The 18,813-nt window shown below is 32.7% G+C and overlaps 1 protein-coding gene across 3 annotated transcripts in view; it reads left to right on the top strand.

Moving 5' to 3' along the window:
- The window catches only part of LOC126780339 (potassium voltage-gated channel protein Shaker), a 132,720-nt gene extending 113,907 nt beyond the window's left edge, over positions 1-18,813 (top strand). Inside the window, exons 3-11 of one of the 3 annotated variants that reach the window (XM_050504726.1) lie at positions 2,666-2,769; positions 4,019-4,180; positions 4,593-5,236; positions 5,859-5,988; positions 7,524-7,729; positions 10,991-11,217; positions 11,475-11,649; positions 13,369-13,409; positions 15,810-18,813. In XM_050504726.1, the coding sequence (XP_050360683.1) occupies positions 2,666-2,769; positions 4,019-4,180; positions 4,593-5,236; positions 5,859-5,988; positions 7,524-7,729; positions 10,991-11,217; positions 11,475-11,642 (1,641 nt within the window). In that variant the 3' untranslated portion in view covers positions 11,643-11,649; positions 13,369-13,409; positions 15,810-18,813. Of the gene's footprint in view, positions 1-2,665; positions 2,770-4,018; positions 4,181-4,592; positions 5,237-5,858; positions 5,989-7,523; positions 7,730-8,207; positions 8,854-10,990; positions 11,218-11,474; positions 11,650-13,368; positions 13,410-15,809 lie in introns of those variants that run through there. The other 2 variants (XM_050504727.1, XM_050504728.1) reach the window with 2 other exon arrangements.

Here is an 18,813-nt window from a genome sequence, read left to right on the forward strand (position 1 = left end):
CGTGTCCAAAGCTCAAACCTGTAAAATTAAATGCACCGCACACGTTCCATTTCTCTATAAGAATTTACTTCATTGCATTTTGCAGACTTTAGTTTTCTATGCTTCAGCTTAACTTGTTTTGTGTTATTTTGTGGTAAAATTTTCTGCTTTACAACTTTTCCAGATTAATAAAAGGAACGAGAAAGAGTTCGAATTTATATTTTTCGTGTCAAGTTATATTGTATTTTTAAAGAAATATATATTTATATAAATAATTCAGTAAATTATTTTTAAAAAATACCAATATAATTTAATACCAATTGTATGTAATTTATTATATTATAGACATACATATGACATTTGCATACCATGTTATGGTTGTTATGTCGGGATTTTAACTATTGTAACATCAAAAATTAACCTACAACTTTTCAAATAAATAATTTGAATTTAAATTAGATACACCAGAAAATATAACGGGTCTTATTTTAATCAATGTTTCCATATAATACACAACATAGCTCGAATATCTCCAACATAAATCAAAGGCTTAAATCTTTTTGCACTACAATTTAATGAAATTTATTTTTATGACAATATTAACCAATTTTTATAACAAGAAAAGAAAGACAAATGTATTTTCACTGACAAAGCTTTTGTAATAAAAGTCAGTTAAACCAAATTGAATAATAAGTTGTTTGTTCGGAATCTGTATTGGAACAATGTACGGTCCACGTTGTGACGAGGTCAGTCAGTGGTCACTATAACGTGGTAAGACAGTTAGTCGAAAGAGAGATGTTCTGCTTGACTCCGATATTCATGTTAAAGATTGAGTCTATTAAAGTGAATTTACTTACATAAAAAAACACTATATTGCCTCCTTCTTTAACGTGCCTCTCCTTACAAAGTTCGGCAATCATTAAGGCGATTTCAACTGTCGAGACCGCTGCTCTAAATAGAGCATTGAAAGGATTTTCATTATTCAAAAAACTATTTATAAGGAGCTTAAGCTTCCCTCAGAGATGTATTTAAAAAAAATGGTACTATGACATGCATCAAAGTATATTTACTCAAATATTCTTTGTCATATAACGATATTAATTATGTGATCATTCGAGCCTCCGTCTTAATAAATTTAATAAAATTTGTTTAAAAAAAAACGACTTCAAAACTATACCAGCCAATAAGGACAGTTTAATCCTGCTTTTGCAACAAACTTTCGAACTTTCATAAAAAATTGTATGTGCTTCTTTCAATTTATCAGCTTTCGTTCGATTTTGCATTCGTATATTAATAGATTAATTGAGTACCTACCCAATTAATCTATTAATAACTATTGAGGCTATTTTACTATGTCTGGCACCGACTCCAAAAATAACTGTTTAATAAATATTAAATAGATATATTAGTATCAACCAAATTTTGTTGATTGTCCTTTAAAGCTCTTGCTTTGAAGTAATTAAAATATTATTTGTTACTTTTTAGTCTAAGTTTGTTCATGGACATAGTTATGAAGTTGGTTTTTGTTTTTTTTTTAATAAATTGTAGATTTCAATTTTTTGTATAAGTGTATATTTTTAGTTTATTAATCCTTATATAATATGAGTAGGCCTACTTAACGCGCTGCTCAAATTACACAGCACCGTTTGGCAAAAAGTAGTTTTTTTCTTTCTTCTCTAAAAATATCCTTATTACAAATACAAAAAATCTTCTTTGTTTTTAGTTAATGTTTCTGTGATGACAGTTAAAAGAACAAAAATTGAAAGACCTCATAAAAAAACTTTTGCTGAATGGAGCCACAAACCAAGAAATGTGTATGTGTATGTCTGTGTATATATATTTGTTTTTGTTGATTTTCTCAAAAAGCTCCAAATCAATTTCCCTCTTAAATATGCTTATTTGGTAGGTCCAAACAAAAAAAGAATCATCAAAATCAATTCTTAATTGGCGGAATGATCGCATAACAAACATACAAAAACATACGGTCGAATTGAGAACCTCCTCCTTTTTTTGAAGTCGGTTGAAAAAACGGTTTTAGGGCATAGCTTGCCCTAAAACGCATTTTTATATATAACCGAACCGAACCGCTTGTCTATTTAAAATATTTGTGAAAGCCTATTTTAATAAATATATTTTGAATTCATTGGTGTTTGATATACTGCCTCGTAGTGACTAGATTATAATGCCACATAATCCCAGCTCCTGCGTCGAGCCTAAAAAAGGTTATTTAGTATTGAGTCGAGAAATTATCAGTATCCGCCTGAGTCGGAATCTCACAGTTACTCTCTCGCGTCCCGGGAAGCATATCCTTTATTATGCTTTTTCCGGTTGTATCGGATTTGCCATCACATCGGAATTATCAATACGAGATTGGATAGCGCATTTATGTTTACGCACACAATTGTGCATTATAATATATTATGCGCTGTTGAATGAATGCCATGAGAGAGAAAGTGAGTTTTAAGGGAGAAAGTGAGTTTGTTTGTTTGTTTAGTTGTTGGATTGATTTTTATGCTTTCATGTCTTAACTACTGAACCATCATCATCATGAAATTTTACATACACGTTTTCAGGAGTACAGGAACGGACAAAGGGTTCTAACGCCTAACCTAATATTACAATAAAATAACATCCTCTAAGTATATAAAAATATTTTTTGTTGTAATTCTAAATGTTTTGTTAACAGGTAAGCGGGCTCAAATTTGAAACTCAACTTCGGACATTGAACCAGTTCCCGGAAACACTGCTAGGCGATCCTGCTAGAAGGATAAGATACTTCGACCCCCTGAGGTAAGAAAAACATTTTATTTATGACTTCACTCTTTATTGATGATTCAATTTAATCAATATTTAAGGAATCAGGATCATAAAGTCTGTACCAACATTTCAGTAAGCATTTCTGTGTTTAACTACTATCTCGATTCTTTCCGCGAAAATGTAATCCTCACTTGTAGAGGTAATGTAAGACCACTGTTTTTTTAATATCTTAGAAATGTCACCGGCGTATATAATAAACGTACAAGTTCAGAAATCCCACCTGGGTAGCAAGGACTAGTTTACCCTAAAGCGAAAATAATTTGAAAAGTTTAGTGAGTAACAAATATATTTATGCTTAATTCAAATGATTAAATATTAATAAAAATTTGTTTATTATTATTACTTTAAATCATATATTCACAGTACTTCAGCGAAGACCTATACAAAGAACATATTGGCCTATAATTTTATAAAAAGCTTTTCGTAACCCAACTATAAAATTTGGTTGAAAAGTTGATGCTCGGAAACGAATACAGCGAAAAAATGAAATGATTTTAATTTTGTTTGACATACGAGTACAAATTTGTTACTATCTTAAAATATTTATTTATTATACACCACCAGTAACGACTACACTTTAAATTTTTAAAACCACGTTAACGTTAAACAAATTATACAGTACGCTGCCTTTTAAGGTAGTTACAGCAGTCATGTTCGAAAATAATGAAATAAAACAAGGACAAATGATAAAAATTTAATTAAATTAGCATTACATGTAAAACATTTTATAAGTAACAATCGACATTTGAACTTCTTATTGTACTAAGACAATGTGTAAGTGTAGCTCATATCGTTTCACACAAAGTACATAGCTAACTAGCTATTAATAACTAACTAACGAACATAAAAAAACTTTTAAATTCTTTTTTGATTAGGTACCTAATTTTGCACCATTTTACTATTCTTCCTTATTAATTTTAGCTGAACATTTATGATCTTATTATGAACGTTACTTAGCGGCTGATTTCTCACTTTCTGTTATTATTGATTTCACATTCGAAAGAAGAAGACACAGCATTATTTAAGTAATCATTCGCTGAACAACGTTAATAAGTAATACTTTTACTGTTAATCTATCCATCAAAGTACAAATATTATCACGTTATATTCTGAATAAATACAAAGTAATTTATATAAAATATTTCATGTTCTGATACCAATAGTTTCTGTAGCGGATTAGAAATACCTTGACATTCTTATTTAAAATGTTTTGTTGTTCCAGGAACGAATATTTCTTCGACAGAAACAGGCCGTCTTTTGACGCCATCCTCTATTACTACCAAAGTGGGGGTCGACTTCGTCGTCCCGTAAACGTCCCGCTGGACGTCTTCTCTGAGGAAATCAAATTCTACGAACTGGGGGAGCAGGCCACCAACAAATTCCGGTTATTATTATATCTAACACACAAATACATTACATTCAAACCATTTTTTTATTACTTAAAACAAAAAATAATGCAAGCATAATTGTCTATGTATAAATAAATTTATTATTATTGTTATTATTTAAGGTATAAAATTGAAATTCTGAAAACGTTTCCTGACTGTTTATTACTAATAATTCAATTAACTTTACATGCAAAAACATTTACAAGGCCATATTAATGTAACGACTGCATGAATTACAACAACAAATTACGATTTCAATTCTATTTCATAGTAATCAGATTATTTTACATTGAAATATGTTTCAGAGTATTACAAAATGAAAATGTGTATTGCTGGTATTAATAAAATGCAATAATTGCTTTTACAAATTGATGATTGACACATATGACAAAGTAATATTTTTTACAGTGAGGATGAAGGTTTCATAAAGGAGGAAGAGAAACCTCTGCCCTCAAACGAACGCCAGCGCAAAATTTGGCTGCTGTTCGAATACCCCGAGAGCTCCCAGGCTGCCCGCGTCGTTGCTATCATCTCAGTATTTGTCATTCTTCTATCCATCGTGATCTTCTGTCTGGAAACTCTGCCAGAATTCAAACACTACAAAGTTTTCAACACCACCACTAACGGAACCAAGATCGAAGAAGACGAAGTGCCCGACATCACCGACCCATTCTTCTTGATAGAGACACTCTGTATAATCTGGTTCACCTTCGAATTGATAGTACGGTTTCTGGCCTGCCCTAATAAGTTCAACTTCTTTAGAGACGTGATGAATATAATAGATATAATAGCTATTATCCCCTACTTCATTACCTTGGCCACCGTCGTCGCTGAAGAAGAAGATACCTTGAACCTACCAAGAGCTCCAGTTTCGCCTCAAGATAAATCCACCAATCAAGCCATGAGTCTCGCTATACTTCGTGTGATTCGCCTCGTGCGAGTCTTCCGAATCTTCAAGCTGTCGCGGCACTCCAAGGGCTTACAAATTCTAGGACGAACTCTCAAAGCATCTATGAGAGAACTTGGGCTTTTAATATTTTTCCTCTTTATCGGTAAGTGCCAACTTACTAATCAAACCTTTTTTGTTTTGGAAGACTTTCGCGATTTTCCTAATGAATTATACTTTAATATCAAAATAATATTTTTTGCTCAAAAGTATTGTATATTACAAGTATACTTTAAAATAATTAATAACAGTAGCATAATCAAAACTCCAGGATTGGTTAAGGATATATTTCTGCAAATATGTAAAGTAACACATTTCGATAATGTTACTTATATTCAACTTTTATGTAGGTAAAAAATAACAGGTTTATAAAGGAATAAAATAAGAAACTCTAGATTGCGTCATAGGGGCATTTGATGTCACTTACGCACAATTATCGAGGCCATGGAACTGGGCGCTGCGGGTTGGCTGCGGGCGCTCGTGCACCAAATATTTTGTGTTCACAGGGGTGGTCGTGTTCTCAAGCGCAGTTTTCTTTGCTGATAAAGATTGTCCCGATTCAAACTTTTCCTCAATCCCTGATGCGTTTTGGTGGGCTGTTATAACAATGACTACTGTTGGCTACGGAGACATGAGGTAACCACCGTCTCGCGACCCGCCCGGTGCCCACCTGCAGTCACTCCCTCGCACTGTAATCCCACTGTATGCGCGTTCGTATGTGCTTAAAGGTGTGGTGCTGTTTTCATCTGCGGTGTACTTCGCGGAAGCCGGAAGTGAGAACAGCTTCTTCAAATCCATACCTGATGCGTTTTGGTGGGCGGTCGTGACAATGACGACCGTAGGATACGGCGATATGACGTATGATACAGCGACTTCACCCTAAATATCATCTATGCCTTCTCGTCATTTCATTTTATCCTACAACTTTACATCGGCATTTTAACACGGTTGTGATTTATTTCGCCACATCATGTAACTTACGCTTTAAGTTTGATTTTATCGACGGCTCGCCTAGTACATAACCAAACATATTTTATCTATACTATTTACTTAAACAGACAATGCACGTTCAGACAGTTCGTCGTAGACATTTATTTATTTACATACTAAGATCAAATATTCCACTGGACTCTCACAATTTTACATGGAAGCATAGTTGTAAAATTTTCCACACAAAAAAAAAATACAGCGATATTTCTTTTTACCACAACAACCGTCGTCGGTGTGACAATCGCCCTTTCCAAATCGTTATCAAATGAAAAAACGCTTTTACGTATAGAGATGCACTTCAACTCTGATAAAGTTAATCTAAAGATGAATTTAAAGTGATGAGTCTCGTTGCTTTGATATCAAGTTGAAGTGGTCCTGTTGGTGTCTCGATGTCCACGTCCTACTCTTAAATGTGCTCCTACGTATTGCTTTCGCTGAAGTATCGTTGTATAATGTTCTTGTCCGATGTGTTGTTGTTGTGATTGTTATAAATATTAAGGATCTAATATAGCTTGTCGAAAATGGTGATTAAAGGACTTGCACTTATGTTGATTTCATTTTTCAACAGCTGTTCTTCACATAGCCACATTTACATTATTTTGCTATTCTTCACCCAGTGCTGAATCTGTCCTGATTACCACATATTCATGTTAACCATTTTTAATAATTTCCAGATGGTTCTGGTAAATTTTACACATTTGCTACTATGTAAAATTGTCGTTCAACCATTTTACTGCTTATTTTTTCCGTCGCCTATGATCGTTTAGTTGTCACACCATTTTCGATGTAGGATGTACATGTTTATTTTAAACGTTAGACGTAAAGTGGCGTATTGCATGTATGCTGCAATGTTTATTATTTTCATTTATGGTAAATAGTTATCCTATAGATTATTTAATGCATTTAATATATCATTTTTTGTATATTTTTTTTATTTTTTGTTTATAAATGACTTATTTTGGTTTTTATGTCCAAAAAAGCTCAAGACTACTTGCGTTAAATGTATTAATAGCCTCTACAACCTATTTTTGCAAGCGAATTTTATGCGATTAATACGTTTAAGACTGGAGTTTTGGTTATTTTGGACATAGTGCTACTAGCGTTACAATTTTGCTGTGCAATTCAGCCCAAGCGAAAGGTATAAATTTGCTGGCGTGTGTGAATGGTGATGTATGAAATTGTATTTGAAATAAAAAAAAAATATATTATCCATATTTAACTAAAGTTTAACCAGGTTGTTTTTTTATTTTTTATTTTTAGTGCATCTAAAATTGTATTCCCTGTGCAGGGTGTATGAAGCATGTTCATAATCACTGGGCTTATATTTTTTTGGGTTTTATGTTGGCCACTAATGGCTTTATTTTTATCTAACTATTAGATATACAACGTTTTCTTTTCGATAGGCCTGTTGGAGTGTGGGGTAAGATCGTGGGATCGCTTTGTGCGATTGCTGGTGTCCTCACGATTGCTCTACCGGTGCCTGTCATCGTATCTAACTTTAACTACTTCTATCACCGTGAGACCGACCAAGAAGAGATGCAGTCCCAGAACTTCAACCATGTCACCAGCTGCCCGTACCTGCCCGGGACTATGGGCGAACCTTATTTGAGTAAGTTTTTATAATGTTAGAGTCAACATTGAAATGTTGTATTAATTTGAAGTCATATAAAACCTATAAACTTTGTACGGTGCGATTATAGTTGACCAATATTTCTTAATAAAAACTATGAAAAATCTTTGCTAAGAAAAATATAATTAAATAAAATCATGAAAAACTAAATCAATAAACGGCGAATTCTTATTAAATATTTGTATTAAAAAATGAAAATGTTATTTTAATAGGATTGAAAGTTTGTCAGACGATTAAAATTGCTTTCAATTGATCAACTAAAATCGACTTGTGTGAAGGCGGCTTAATGTAAACGAACGTGCGATTATCAAACACGAAACAATTTCTTGTTTATTTCCCATAGTCATTCCTCTATCTTTAATTTCATTTCAGCATGCAAAAGCTGCTACGATTTAATGTGCACGTTTTGCTTTTTCCTTTTATTTATTTCTTTTAAGTTCATTTTGAATACTTTCAGGTGGGAAGGACGATGAGCGAGACGAGTTCTGCGGTGATCATTGACTATATAGTGTTGTGCGTTTGTTTGTTTAGTGCGGAATAGATTTTATCGATAGAGACGATTTTTGTGATATTATGATAAGGCCAGAAGTGCAGTGTTCATGTAAATATTAGCATAAGTTATATGAAGATGCCACATCAGAAGTTATTGTTTATTTTGTTCTTATTTACGTTTGCGATGTTATTTTATTTGAAGATAATAGAATTTTAATCGCATTCTACAATGCTTGCCTTTTTTGTTTAGCACTTCGAAACAGTTACATAATTTTAATACCTTTTAAGGCCGTGAAACAATTATTCAACTATTAAGTAACATTCTGTTGAACTGATAATAAAAAGACGGTAGCGCGGCAAACCAGTTTAAAGCAGCTTAAACTGTTCTCAAACATTTCCATGCCCGTTGGGAAGTAAGCCGTCGTTTTATTTCTTTCGACCGCAATATCTTAAGCTCCTTTTCAAAGAATAGATAAGACGTAGCGAAGTTTTCCTCGTAGCAATTCAATTCTTATTTTATTTTTCATCGTGTAGGTAACGGGCACTTTGTTCAGATAAAGTGCAGGTTTATTGGTGCTTACAAATGTATGAAAAAGAACGACTCAATATGGTAAAAATATCATTGTGGGCAGATTTATACACATAAAGAAATTATTTTATTTCACATTACTATACGGTATATATATATATATATATATATATATATATATATATATATATATATATATATATATATATATATATACGGTATTAAAACTCAACTTCAAAGTGAATTCGAAAAAAATATTAAAAATTGTTTCATAAACTATACTTCGGTTTAAAAACCTTATTTTTTATTTAATTTTAAGCACCTTATTCAGCTTTGCGCTGTCTGAAGTAAGTTTTTTTTTTATTATGTTTGCTTATTTATTTTGCCTGTAATTACATTCTGTTTTTTACCTCTTTTTCTGTTTAATGATTTTTTTATTGTTGTTAACATTTTTATTTAATTATGCTTTTTACATTTCGGTAACATATAATATTTATAGTTCAAATTAAACTGACTGGTAATGTATAAATAGTTTACTTTCACGAACATCAAATGAAAGCTTGGATATAAAATATTACTTAGACGCTCTCCTATAGGCTATTTGATTAGAGTTTTTATAAGTACAATGCTTAATAAGAAGTAGTGTAGGTTAGAAAATTATACCAAAATTCTCATTTTCAAAATTTTAATACATGAATATTTGTAATTAAAAAAACAATTATATAATTAATACATAATATCTAAGCCGCAGGGCTTATATTTACATTTTGGTAACGTAAATGTTTGTAAGCATGTCACGTGTCTCTGTTTAGAAAACATAACGTAGTGAATATCGGGAAAACGAAAGTGAAAGCCGTCTGCACTCTCCATGTTCCTTTCATTAAATAAACATCTCGCCGCTCGTTCATGTTTATCGCATTTTACCCATTTTATAGACAGTAATAAAGATGCAATACACTTATTTATCGTTTTTCAAATATCGATGCTTCAGAAAGTCGTATCTCAGACGTAAGAAAAATCGACGATATTATATCGACAATTTTTAAATTGTCTTCACGATAATCAATGTGTAATTGATTTATATTTTCTATAATAAATAAACTATTTTTTCTATAATATACAGTTTAATTTGGATCTTAAGATATTTTTTTATAATTTATTCGTTATTAAACGAACAATAAAAACACAAAACATTAAAAATGAATGTCTTTCGGCCTACATAAAGTATCGATAATGTCCTTCACTATCAATATTGTCTGAAACTATTTTATATGCAATCGCGGGCCAGTTATAATAATTATACTATGAATATTCACTCCAAAACGTAATCTAAATAATAACTAAATAATACTAAATATAATAAACTAAAACTAATAACTAAATGATCGAAGAACGAAACAGTCTTTTAGTTCTTTTATTCTATGTTTCAAGTGTAAAATTATTACGTTTTCTTCTTCGTAATATAAATTCAAAAAGTTGAAGTAAACAGGAGCTGTGTTTTTAAAAACAACTATTCATTGTTTTACAAGACAACAAAAGTAGTGCCTTAATTGCATTTGTAAAACTCCTTTTTTTCATTGTTACCATCTGGCTTTATGATATTTTATTCTATAAATCCATTAAAAAGTAAATGCTACCGCATATAATAACAGCGTATGAGCTTTGATATTGCTAAAGTTTTATAGCTTATATTATCTGTACCAAATGCTCTTAAGATAGGACCTTTTGAAACTATGTTACGTCAGTGTTTATATGTAATGTTAGAAAAAAAAATAATGGAAGAATTAAATTATTTTCTTGTAATTTTGTACATTTTTAAATGTATCTATAATATTAAATAAAGAAAGCATGTAATACACTTAACCACAAGAGGAGAATAATAAAACAAATAATAATCAAGGAAATCTACTCTTCTCATAACACACGTCACTCCCTTTCTTTTTCAATAGATACTCCAGTTTATTCTCATAAGTTTTTTCCGAGTAATCACTTTGATCGAATGTATCCTGGGTTCAAATGTACAAAATCATGATGATCAAATTTAAATTAATATGATGCTAAAATTAATAACTTCAATAGCTTTGGTAATGGTATTTACAGGCGTCAGTTGACGTCATACGTTGTTCAACGACCTTTGAGGTCCCTTCTTAACAACATTTGGAACTGGTAATGAGTTACAATATGTTATCTACAGAGATCATAACGAATGTTGTAAACAGTTTCAGGACCCATTAAGAAATCATCAGTAAGCGATGACTCATCGTCCGAAATGATGGAATTAGAGGACTCGGCCTTAGCGGCAGATCCGGCTAATCTAGAGAGCAACATGCGTCGGCTTCGTGAGGAGGAACGCCTTCTCCTGGAACAGCAAGCTACTATGGAAGCTGCAGGGAACGTCGACGACATCGCCGCGTTAGAACACCAGGATTTACTGCGCTTGAACCAAGTACGGTTTTAATCACTTATGCCAATCATCCACTTCTATTATAAATAGCTCGAAGCATTATTCATTTCAGGTATATCACAGCATTGCGATTGTATTACATATGTAAATATACTCTTCAAGTAAGTGGCTAAAGTTATTATAGCACATTTTTCATTTCAACGTACGTACGTTCAAACGAAAAATGAAAGAATGGCCGTAACATAAACATGTTACTCCGCAACACGATATAACTGTGACAAGTAATCAACTTAAACCAGCTAAAGCAGCAAGAACTGCAGAAGCGACAAGCGCGTCAGGCGAAACGCGCAAACGCGAATGCGCCTGACAACCGCCGCGGCGAGCTGCGCAGGCGCACAATTTGCAATGTGCGCGTTAACCACTTGCACGCCGCTTCGGGCGCTGAAGCCTTGGAGACAGACGTCTGACCAACGAGTAAGTATCAATTCAAAATTCCACAACACACACACAAATGATATTATTGAGACTTAGAGAGCATTATGAACTGTATTAGTCATCATATCATTTTTAATCATTGGACACCTGAAATGTGGGTACAGTAAATATTTATCAATTTATACAGTACTTTTCTAATAGCCATCATGTATTCATAGAATGTGATTATTGTTTTCAGATAAGATTTCAGATTTTTAAATCATGTTAATTGTGATAAATGAAGAGCAAACGACAAAGGTAGCAATTATATATATTTTATAGTATTATATGTATATTTTATCATAACGTAAACTTAAAAAATTCTTCACAATACAAAACTCATAATATTAAATAGTATTCGATCATCGCAGCGATAATTAATCAAAATAATTTAAATAAATACAAACCACTATAAAATACATCATAGTAAAACATTAATTCAACAAAAATAAAATTATACATTACTTAGAGATCTCGCAATTCACTCCGGACATTATATTTTGTGAGGGGCGCTGGAAGGCATAGCGCAGACGGCAACACCGAACAGACTGAAGTGAATGGCTTATGTCAGTGACACGGCGTGATGCAGCCTCTTCGATCGTGACGTGAATGGAAGGGGGTGATCGATAGCCCGCAGCACACCCGTGACGTCACACCCGCTGCCCGACGACCCGTCACGTGCTGAGCACGACACGATCTTGTCCCACATCACCCCCAGTTTTATATTACTTTAAGCAGTTTGTGACAACTATCACTTTACTTACTTATTTTACATTTATTTTATAAAATAGTAATTAATTTGAAAAAAATATCTTCCTATAATATGCGGTTATTTAATAAAAAGACATGAACAAATAATTGGAAGGTCACTGCACGCTTTACCAAGTTAAAGAATAAAATAAGTTACGTTGCTACGTGAATTTGTAGCAGTATAAAGAATATGATATTCACGTAAGCGATTTATCGCGCCTGCTGCATTGCGCCTATTATGTCACATGTCTGAGCTTCTTGTGTGGACGACAGCCGTGAAGGCGATCATTTAAATAACCGCGTTTCCATAATATAAATAGGACTCGACTAAAAAGGTTCATTTTTACGTTCATACTTTGCAATACCATACATTTTTGTATTTTCTTTTTATTTATATTAATGGTGTATTTCTCTCTTAGCTCAGGGAAACTATTAACAACATTTAAAGTTTAATACTAGCTTGTAACAGCGCCTCTTTATTTATTTTACCATTCATATTATTACATATATAATGAAAGTTTTAATAAGCTATTATTATTCTTAATTATCTAAAAATATTTATTTTTCGTAACTGTAGAGCTATAATTAATGAAAAATAACATGTTAAAAACCAACTGTTATATTTTATTAATGAATAGCCTATTTGATGCATTACGCTTCTGATAAAAGTTTATGAATAAAACTTTTATAAAGTAACAAAAAACTCCAACAGTTAACATTTGTATGCACTTAATTGTGTATTCTTTCTCCATTTATAAGAAAATAATATAAACTTTTCCAAACCTGTCCGGGTTTTTCATTCGTGCTACATTCACATATTTATGTACAAGGCATAGAAAAAAATGTAGTTATAAAATAATTAATCGAAGTGTGAATTGATTTCTAATAAGAATTAAGATCACATCACATCTTTCAAAATTTTATTTTGTAATTTAATTATAAGCATTAATGCATTTTTCGTTTCTTCAGTCACCGTAGACATACATCATAACCCGGGACAGTCTTAAATTGTAAGTTAGTCAACAGAAAACGTAATTAGCATGAAAACTTCTTGCCGTAGATCTATCAAAAAGCAACCGGCGTATTTAATTACTTTGTGTTTATTTTATATCTTTTTCATAGAACTTCGGCTTTAGACTGGGACCCCGCTAGCCTTAATTTGTTGGTGTGTTAAATGGAGATTGTTTTTTTTGTATGCAGGTATGCGGTGTCTCTATCTCATCCATTCGTTATCATGTCCCTCTGTCCCGTGTCTGGCTTTAGTTTTGTATTAAATAATACCGAAACGAAGTTGAAACGTCTGTCTATATTTTACTAGAGTATTTTACAGAATATCACAGATTTAGAGGTAGGACTATGCACTACGTCACGGTTTGTTCCTACCGTTTACGTTGTGACAGCAATTGAGTGACGCGAAATAAACTCATTCGTTCATTTCAATATTTTTTCTTGGTTTTCAATTATCGAGAGTACTTTTTATCGGTTACAATAGTTTTATTGGTAATTTTAATCATACATTTTATTATTTATTAATTCACGGGGTTTCATGCTGTATTTTACGTTTGAGTATTTTGCGTGTTTTTGTGGACGTGAGTGCGGATTGTGAACAATAATAATTATTTAGCTAAATAAAATATTACGTTTTATTCACGTTTTGTTTGATGTCTATCATCTGTATTCTGTAAATCAAAATTAATATCTATAAGTTTAAATATGTACCTTTGGTATTAATAAATTATAAAAATGGAAAACCTAAATGTATGTCAAAATTTGGCAAAATTTTATGTGAAATTGCGATGTTTTATTGCAGTAATCAAATAGAAATTGCATTTTTTAAATAACGTGAGAGTAATTATTATTATTTGCGTTAAGTATGAAGGTAAAACAACATACACTCGCCCGGCACGTTCAACAAAAACCGCAATGGATAGTGAATAATATACGATAACGCAATCACTCTAATAGAATAATGCGTACCGTTAACACTAGCAAGCAAATCGAATAAAGACAAGTTGAATTAATGTTGTTCACATTTGGTATCCTTGCAATGAGAACAATACTGATAAATCCTCTATGTCTGTGAAGAAATGTAAATATAATACTTTGTTTTGTTGAAAACTGGCGAAGACGTTTTGACATCGGCACGTGGTACTAACTTTAAACCCCGACGAGGCTATCGATTAACAAATTCAGAAGCTCTCTTATGCATTAACTTGACTTTATAACGAACGTAAGCAGTATCTCTCGTCGAGTCGTCGGGGGTTAATATTCAATACATAGACGTTTAAAACTTTGTTTTCGTTTTCTTTTTTTTTTTGTTTTTACTGTTAAATAAGTGTTCGTCCGATTGAATGTGTTGTGTTATCAAAAAAAATGTGATCCCAGTCTTCGCACTAAATTAATAAATCACTCCGTACACTCAACTTGATTTATATCTACTCTACCGATTGGCATTTGCTTGACGTAATATCTCAGATACTGAGAACTAAAATTATACCTTATTTCTTGCAGCATAATGTTTGTGGTTTAGTTATATGTTGAAGTGGTAGCTAATATATTGAATTGTGTTCTTATGTCTAGTAGGGTATCAAAATTCGCATGAAATCTCTCGAACCTTGCTCGAAGTTACGCTAGTTTACATGACAAGCTTGGTTTTCTTTGTTGGTACATTTATGTTCTTTGAGTAGTAATAAAGATCTTTAAATTGATTTAAACATACTGCGCATAAGTCGTTGTTTATTAGGTACATTAGAAAACATATAATTATATGCTTGCACATGTTGTTGATAATGCCAAATTCGAAACATAACATTATGAGTATTTAAACAAATACATCCATTCTGAAGGACTCTGTTTTAATTTAAACAAGCTGAATAGAAAATCGAGCTTAGTGTAAACTGGCTGCTCAACGCAAATCGAGAATGATTATACAATTGGCATAATCGTTGTGATGGTATACCGTGAGTATTGCGTTATTATGTGCAGTCCTGTCAATACTGGCATGGCTTTGTGACGACCCCCTTCCATAGACAATGTTGTATTCACTGTTTCATCTGTTAGTTTAAAAAGTACGCTAAGTAACACATCATAGACAAAAGTCACTGTTGTAGATAAATATATGTTTAATTTATGTGCCAAATGAGTGTGTTCGATATAAATATTACTTTTAATTAAAAATATAATTTTTAATCATTTTTAACATTGAATTTTAATGTTTGTTAATTCATTGGCAAAATTATCTCTAAAAATTAAAGACGATAGCAACATGTGCGTTGACAAAAAAACGTTGATTTACTGTAAGTTGAATTAGTAATGGAGCTTTAACAAGAAAAACGTAAAATATAATCAAAAATACTTTTATATATCTATCCAGTTATTAAAACTATTAACGTGGGCTTCATGAATTTCAGGTAAGGCGTGCCGGGAGGACGGCGAGCTCGCGCATGCCGTATGGCGCGGTCGGCTACCCGCGCGCTCGCCGCCCGCGTGTCACGTGTGAGCGTCGCGCCCGCCGCACGCCTGCCGCACACCTGCCGCCCTCTGACCGCGTAGGCGACGCTGCCGCGCGACGCCTGCACGCAAGGATGCACGCCCACGGCGTTGTCACACACTTATGAACTATTTATAGATGCTTCGATTTCGAGCGATCCTTTAGTTTTAAACAAATACTAGAAATCAAGTTTTTAACGACCTACCTTATATAAATAATATCTTTGAATACGCTTGTACCAACAATGAGTGCATTTCGCCTCGGCCCTTATTGTAAATAAACCCAGAAAGCTTACAAACCGCTTCGTACACTAATAATTTATACAATTCGGTACACATGTAATATTAGGAATTATACTACTGATGACTTATATGTATTCAAATAGGCCTATTATAAATCACTTTGTGAGGCGATAGCTTCCAGTGAGGCCACATTTGTAATACTTACATGCATTCGTAATGCGCCTGATGCATAAAATGACTTGACTCTCGCGAAGTGAACGTGGTGTCGTCTCTACGACCCAGTCCAATCACTCGCGCTTGATACTACTACAAACTCGAGGTGACGCAAGAAATCATTTAAAAAGCCTACTTGGCTACGCAACTATTTATTTAAAATTGAAATTCAGATACCGAGTTAGTCCACTTCGAGGACAGAGCCGATATAAAGATGTAGAGACCGTAGAATCTACCAAAAGGTACGAGTACGACTAAAGACTGAACGCATCGAATGGATTTAACGCCGAAATATAAATTTCTCTCGCATACAATAATTTCACGGAAAATCCAATAAACCGATATTCAGCATCAGGTCGGGCCTATGTGCCTTGTCGCTAATCTCGTACCGTAGTAGACAATCGCTTTAATGGACTCAATCAAAATACTTTTCTATTATAAAATTTTCGGTTGGATTTAAGGTCCGGTGAAACGCGGTCGTAAAAGTATTCAGAATGAGGTTGTTTTTTAAAAATATTAATCAACCTCGTGTGGTCAGGAATGTAGTCGTAAGATTAATGTCGTATGTTGTAAAGATTGCCAATGTATAAGCCTCGTGAGACACGGCCGTGATCCCGACCCGTTCCGACTTAATGTTGAAACAGCCTCGGCCGCCTAACAGCAACTAGCACCGTAGTTTAATATTTACTCATAGGTTTATATTATTCTGCTTATTGATGTGTCTTATATGTTACAGTATTTAAAAGCTTTATTCGTTAAGTATACAATACAGGATGGTTGTGAACAAAGAAATGTTAGTGACAGCACTTCGTTACAACATCGGTTTTGCAGAATTTCGTCAGGCAAACGGTTCAAATTAAATTTTAAAATGTTGTTCGTAAAATTGTAATCATATATGGATGTATACAATTTCTTTAAGAACTGTGTAAGAATCGAACATTTTAAGAACTCTTTTGCCTTGCGTGATTTATACAATGTCGCTAATAATGAGAAAGGATATTACTATAAGCATATTACCTTTTAATATTATAGACATATCCAATAAGAAGTGATTTTATTACCAAATGTGTTTATTATTCGAATTATTGATAAGATAACGGCCAAAACATACTTATTTCTCTCGGCTTTTCTAAGCCCATGAGATTCTTGTCTACTTGTCAATTTCATACTTTTACGTCTCTCAGTGGGCTTCTTAAAGTCTGAGTCTGGAACACTATGTCCATAACGAACAATATCTACAAGCATTGCAGTTTCGAAAGTATTGTAATTTATTTAATAAATCAAAATTATTGTTCTGTCATACTTTCCTAAGCCTGTTAACGCGATTATTTTCGAAATACTTCTTCTTCCCTAAAGGTGTTGACGTGATTGGTTTCGATTACTTAATTATTCTTCGAATTCATTTGCTAATTAAAGTCTTGAAATTTGCATCAACAAGTTATCAATAATGGCCGATATTATAAAAATTTTGTGCATTGTAAATTATTGTTAGTTATAGTAATCATTGAAATAATTTGTATCATATCATTAATACACATTTCATAGAGTTTAAACATTTTAATTAAAACACATGATATTAATGCCCTAGATTAGAATTAGAGATAGTGTCTACATACGTAAGTCCAGATAAAAATGGGCGCCAATTTCGTTTTAATTGTAAACTTGTTTATCTATAATCAATTTAAAATGAACACAAGGCGAACTTAACTGACCAAAAAGCGTATGTACAACAATATATATATTCCTATCAGAGATTCGTTACTCGCGTCGATAAATTCAGTGACCGCGAAGTGGCCGTGTAAAAGACAGAATTATATATAAACTGTTATCAATATAGTGCAATAATGCGCAATACCTGTTTATAGACATTGTGTGGTAAGTTATATAAGCTGTATTAACATAACGCTGCCAAGTATTACACATAGATTGAGAAACAGCGTAAGACAATTTGTGTTTATATATCAGTGTTAGAGTGTATGCAATATATTACATAAGGATTTAAATAGATCTACATTCTCAATGTAATAGACGCTTTGACTGTCACTTTGAGGCTTATTACCGTATTTTAAGGAGAGGACACGACGTAGACTTACATGAGATTTCAATCAACAAGCACTAAATAAATTAAAGGAAGTTATAAGTATCAATAGACGATCAATGCGCTTTATTTCACAAATATGCCAATAAGATTGTAGCTATACATAGGTATAATTAATTTAGTGTATATGTTATATTCACTTTACTACTTACAAATTAGGTTCGGTGTACACGCTAAGTTTTTCTTGCGGTTTATTAAAACCTTTACTAAAATCAAGACTAATCTAGCGTGTATATCGTGCCATTAGCATTTTTGATATAATAATGGACTTTAATAAGGTTTCAATAGATCTCAATGGAATGTTAAAATACATATCTTGGAGCAATATAGACTTTAAAGTAAACATCAAATAAATCTGTCAATTTCATATC

This window comes from Nymphalis io, chromosome Z (genome assembly GCF_905147045.1).
Source record: "Nymphalis io chromosome Z, ilAglIoxx1.1, whole genome shotgun sequence".
Lineage (NCBI taxonomy): Eukaryota > Metazoa > Arthropoda > Insecta > Lepidoptera > Nymphalidae > Nymphalis > Nymphalis io.